At 33.0% G+C, this 5,947-nt stretch overlaps 1 protein-coding gene across 1 annotated transcript; it reads left to right on the top strand.

Moving 5' to 3' along the window:
• LOC109350200 lies at positions 1,552-5,674 on the top strand. The gene is made up of 6 exons (XM_019591372.1): positions 1,552-1,838; positions 1,928-2,542; positions 3,524-3,676; positions 3,952-4,080; positions 4,530-4,862; positions 4,992-5,674. The coding sequence occupies exons 1-6, from the start codon at positions 1,776-1,778 to the stop codon at positions 5,292-5,294; spliced, it is 1,596 nt and encodes a 531-aa protein (XP_019446917.1). The 5' UTR covers positions 1,552-1,775; the 3' UTR covers positions 5,295-5,674.

Below are 5,947 nucleotides of genomic sequence, written 5' to 3'. Positions count from 1 at the left end.
TGATCAAAATATATTATACTTAAGCAAAACCCTAATTAAAGAAAAATCCTCTAAAAGATAGGCGAACATCATTACTAGATGCTTCACGGAAGGTGGTACATATATCAACACTTTAAAGATGGATGAGATTCTCTCTGATACTAAAAGAGGTCTAATATTGGAATATCAAGTAAAGAAGAAGTTTGACAATTTTTTATATATTTTATTCAAAAATAATTGAAATTTGGACAGTTAAATTTTTTTTATACCACATGTCATCATCTCCATCCATTATCAAACCATCGAGTACTAGAAATGATCTTTACTCGAAGAAGATATACAAGGATAAATCCATCTAAATTGGTAAATAGAAAACTTGGGATAAAGAGTTACTTTGGTCTTATTTATAAAAATTATCCCTTGACTTATGTATTTTTGAACTACTTTTTCTTTTTATGGTATAAATATTTTTGTCATTCAAAAATTCATATTTACTTCGTTCTCTCATACCAAATAGTACAAAAATATATTTTATTTCTCATATCTTTCTTTCTCTACCTCTCCTTCTAATATCTCTTCTCTTATTTTACTCTTCATCCGAACAAAACTTTAACACTTTCTAACTTGAAATATGAGACATCTAATGTGATGTCAATATAAGCCATTTTTGGAGTTATATCATTGAATTTATTTAAATGGATAAATAATTAAAAATTATATTAAAACATATGATTAAAGGGAGCACATTTGCTGTCCTACAACGTGTGCAACTTCATGTGCTAATGATTATGATTAGTTGAAAAAATGTATTTAAATTAAAATTTTAATAATTAATCAATTTTCTAACCAATCACAAGCATCGACACATAGAGTGATACATTGTTTTAGAAAAACATATGTTTACCCATGACTAGATGTTAGAGATTGGATGGTTTGACTATGCAAAATTATGATGATCGGATAAAGATATATGAAGATATCATTTTGAGAAGATGACTTTTATTAAATAGAAAAAGATTTTTTTATACTGTCACTGCATCATTCACTATTCATTTTTAACTATCATTTACTTAAAAAAAAAAAAAGGTAATCCAAATGAATGATAGATGATAAAGTGACTGTATATACATCTTTACACCATCAATACATATATTTAATAATATTTACCAAATCCTCAATTATCAAGGAGAATTGTGACAACATGGATAGGGTGGAACAATTGAGTTAGACCACAACACATTTCAAAGCCAATAGGACAAAAGAATATTAAAGAAGACATTGTTGTGTTTATATATTCAAATTACATATTATATTAAATTTAATTCTCATATTTTTGGATTTGATTATTATTGACTAAATGATTAAAGGAAAAAACAAACTTTATATTAAGAATAAATTAATGCATTTGATAAAGTAAACTATATTAGTATTTTACAATTTTCAAACTGACTATCAAAACTGGAATTTTAATACAGCAACAAGACAAAATAACATAAAAAAATATTAGAATTTTGATATTTTGGCGCCATTTATTTATTTTAATCTGAGGCACAAATAATCGATTTTGAAGCTTCTTCAATAAGCTTTACCACTCTACCTCATCACTCTACTACTGCATATTCAGCTTATCTATCTTATACTCTTAATTTTCATGCTCCTTATTTTCCTTCTATGAGAATCGATTTTTCTCCACTCTCTAGGGTTTCCTTCTATTTCAACACTTCAAATTTTTTTCTTCAGTTTCACCGTTTTCTTTCAACGCTTTTCTTCTCCGGCGGCGGAAAATTAAATCTCCGATGAGGAAATCGGCGAGATTTTCTTCCTTTGGTCTCACCACCGCCATCGAATTTCAAGAGCCGGTACGTTTTTTTTTCATTTCCTCTAATTTAAATTTCTCCAATTTTCTGTAAAAACCTAAATTTACAAGGGGAATTCTGTTTCAATTTAGGTTAAGAATGTCAGCACTAAATTTACTCTAACAACATATAACAAGAGGGTTCAGAAGCTGACCGAAGAGCAAAAAACCGCGATTTCGAAAGCTGGGTTTGGAAAATTGTTGTTAGTTCCTAACAATTCAATAAGAAAAGATTTATTAACAGACTTAATGGACACTTGGTGCTACGAGAAACAAGCTTTTATGGTCGCCTCGCGTGAGATCCAAGTCACCCTGTTAGATGTAGCTTTGATTTTGGGTCTTCCAGTAACAGGGAAATCAGTGTTGTTTAAAGATGAGGAACCACCCTTTTCGGATTTGGAAGAGTTGTATGGAGCAACAAAGGGATCAAGGAAGATTGCAATGACTTCACTTAAGGCTCGACTCGATTCAATTGGGGAGGATGTGAGTGATGATTTTGTAAGGACATTCTTGCTTTACACATTAGGGAGTTTTCTTTCTTCCAATGACGCGAAAGTGGATTCGCGTTACTTGTGCTTTCTTAGAAATTTGGATGATATTTCTCAATTCGCGTGGGGTGCATCTGTTATTGAGGATTTGTCTCAGTGGCTGGATAAGAGGAAAAAAAATAATATACAATATGTGGGTGGCTGCCTTATATTTCTGCAAGTAAGTTTCGGTTATAACTGTCTGAAAGCTTAGTGGATGTAGCCCTTTTTTGTTGAGTAAATTGATGTTCCTTGTCTCTAGAAGACTGTGTTTATTTTGATTTACTGTAATGTTATATCTACACTTGTGGAAAGAAATCTACTTTTGAAAATTTAACCTTGATGTGTATTATTAGTTAAGAATGTTAATCATTAATTGAAAACTACAAAAAGATGCGATTGGTGACTGATTGTATGTTAGTGTTGTCATGTTGGTTAGCTATAATTAACTTATTAGTAATGGGGTATAGGTTTTCAAGTGTAGGTATAACATTATTGTTCGACTTATTAGTCTCATAATGTTTTTTAATCAATTGGCTAGACCATTTTTCAATCTTGATTTATCTAAGAAGAAAATGTAGTCCTCCAAATATTTTATTTATCTAAAAGTGATTGGTTGCAGTATAAATGAACTATGACCCCAGCCAAAAATTTCTTGCCATGTTAAGAGTTTGGAGTCACCGTCATTTTTAGTGCTTTCCCAAATTGTTAATCACCCTACTCCATGATTGTGAGAACAGTTTGTTACAAAATAAGATTATTAAGTATTGATTTAGTACATAAAAGATCTGAAGTAAATTAAATTCGGAGGTTATGTGATCAACTTAGGTAAATCAATTTCAAAAACTGTGTTGATGTAAATTCAACCTTTCATGTTCAAAACCTTCATTTACTTTGTTTTGATGATGTGGCTCTTTCAAGCTTGCACTTTTCATACTTTGGTTGGTTATATTTAAAAGACTTTATGCATTGTGGATGATGTACTGGCTATATATAAAACTTTACACCGACAGTGCAATAGTGCATATATTTTACACTCTTGTGCTAATAGTAAAATGTATGTATACAAGCAATTTATGCATTGCATAGAAGACTAAGAATTATGCCTCTGTTGATCACAATTATTGTTAAGTTTTATTTTCGTTTTTTAAATGGTGAACAGACATGGTCTTATGAGCATTTTGATATAGCACGACCTCAGTTGCAAGGTGATGATTTGACCTTCCCGCGTGTGTGTCAATGGGATAATATTAAATGTAATCAAAAGCAACAGGTTACCTCAAGGTTTAACTTTAAGGAGCTGCATGGTGACCAGGTATATTACAAACTTGATTACAAATCTGTTGATTATTGAGTTTATTCTTTATGGTGTCTAATTCTCCATATAACATGGAAAGAGGAGAAAACATGTATGTCATTAACTGCTGCCGTTTCATTAGTCCGACTCAACTGACAATATATTGGGCGTTTGAATTAATTAGGATTGCCTTGTATTACCTGTCCACTGAAGTCCCTATCTCCGCTCCTCCAAAAATAGAGGAAGGAAAAGTATGTTATAATTCCTTTAGTTTATTGTCTATACACGTGCAGGTGATTTGGACACTTGAGCCTACTTCTGCAGAGTTACAGATGGAGATAGTCAAAGAGGCACTGAAGTTGCAGGGTGACAGCACAGAGCTTCAGTTGGCAGAAACCTGTTCAACAAACCCATCAACTAATGTGAGTTATAATTTGTTTTATTTTATATGTGTGTGTGCATTCATTTCTGGTACAGAAGTTTAGGAAGAGGGGAGGTTTCCCAATTCCAAGGTCAGGGCATGCCATTAGCCTTAGCAAACTAAAGAATTTGAGCACAGTTCAATCTTACCTGTTGACCCGAACTTCATTGGCATAATTTATTGGGTTTTGTTTTTCGGAAGCACTATAATTCTCTGGTTTCATTGTGGCATTACTGAAATTTGATTGAATGGGTGACGTTTAATGTTGGTAATGAGTTCTATTCATTGATTCGAATAATGAACTGATAAGATGAGTATCTTTGTTTCCTTCAAAAAAAGATGTGTATCTTTGTTTAAATAAATCAATCTTCTGCTGTTTTTGTTCTTCTATTTCAATACTTGTCTAGGAACGCAGTTCACTGTTCTTACTATTGATTGAGAATGTGACAGGTTTGTGGTGTAGATTCAGAGTCACAATTTTGCATCTCTAGTAATGACGAACTCCAAAGAGAAAACAATGCTAATTTTGAAAATCAGGTTGTGGAGGACACGCCCACAAGCTTAAGCACTTATAATGAGGAGAATAGAGAGCTGGAGATCGATCTTAAAAACCTGATAGTGGAGGACACACCCCCAAACTTGAGCAGTTATGATGAAGTACAAAGCGAGCAGGAGCTGAATCTTGAAAACTTGATAGTTGAGGACACCCCCACAAATTCGAGCACTGCTGATGAAGTAGGCAGAATAGTGGACCACACTCTCCCAAAGTTGAGCTTTTGTGATGTGAGATTTTTTTGTTCTGCCTTATTCTTTTGGGTCCTTTTGATAGATAATATATCCTTAGTTTTTCTTCTATATTGTAAGTATCCACAGTGAACCATGCCAAATAAAATTAACTTCTTTTGTTAACAGGATGATTTAAGAAAGAAAAATGTCATGTTAGAAGAGGAAATTGTTGAATTGAAAATGAAAGTAGGCCATGTAATGGAGGAAAATAGACATCTGCGCAGACAGATTCAAATAAATACAGAATTAGAAGATCAGAATGCTGAGTTGAAGAAAGAGGTTGACCTTTTGAGAGAAGAGAACAGAAATTTACTACAGTCAATAGGTAGCTTTGGTGATCGATTGGAAAGACATATTTTGGATTTTGAAACAAATGCAACTGAAGAAACATGCTCTCCTGGAATGTCACCCTTGAACTTACCTAGCTGATTAGAAATAGAGTTTCGGCACTCAAACTACTCCATACCGCATACATGTTCACTGCATACCTTGCTCCAGCCGCCACGTTGAACAATCACAGTTCTTTGGCGAAGCATAGTTATCTGGGCAGCCAGGTGGTATATATTTGTTAAGGTAAACTAACATTTTGCGTTGAATTAGAATGTTTCTTTCAAGTGAAACCAATAATTTCATGGCAGGTAACCAACTATTTATTTTCAAGTTTGTTGTATAATATGTTGTGGCAGATTGCTCATGTAGTTCTTCAATTACAAGGAGTTGGAGTTCAAATGATATATAGTAGCTTTTATGTTTGTAAAGACAAATTTGCACCACTTGAGGGCTTTTTAATGTTAACATTGTTCTTTTCACACTCATTTGTTTCTTTACTTTTCTTTCTGTGCTCCACGTCCTACAACCATTCATCAGGGATAGCTTTATTTTTGAACATCAAAGGTCCCAAGCCATTCATTACTTTTATATATCTTGACTAAGTTAAGATCATAGTTCAATAGTCTTAAACTTGCCTGTTTTTTTGCAACGATTATATTTGTGGTGAGCCAATAATAAAGTAAGTTGGAAAAACTGTCTGCATTTGCTTCCTTTGACACCCTGGCACCCCACTTGACACACCCACCTCCATT

The sequence above is a fragment of the Lupinus angustifolius genome, chromosome LG01 (genome assembly GCF_001865875.1).
Source record: "Lupinus angustifolius cultivar Tanjil chromosome LG01, LupAngTanjil_v1.0, whole genome shotgun sequence".
Lineage (NCBI taxonomy): Eukaryota > Viridiplantae > Streptophyta > Magnoliopsida > Fabales > Fabaceae > Lupinus > Lupinus angustifolius.
This window is presented reverse-complemented; position numbering and strand designations above follow the sequence as displayed.

What these genes read in the sequence shown, in the direction of transcription:
- LOC109350200 (XM_019591372.1), top strand. Translation starts at nt 1,776, where the DNA reads ATGAGGAAATCGGCGAGATTTTCTTCCTTTGGTCTCACCACCGCCATC. An exon ending in CCATCGAATTTCAAGAGCCG is followed by an intron (nt 1,839 to 1,927) that starts GTACGTTTTTTT and finishes GTTTCAATTTAG; the next exon opens with GTTAAGAATGTCAGCACTAA. An exon ending in CAAAGTTGAGCTTTTGTGAT is followed by an intron (nt 4,863 to 4,991) that starts GTGAGATTTTTT and finishes TTTTGTTAACAG; the next exon opens with GATGATTTAAGAAAGAAAAA.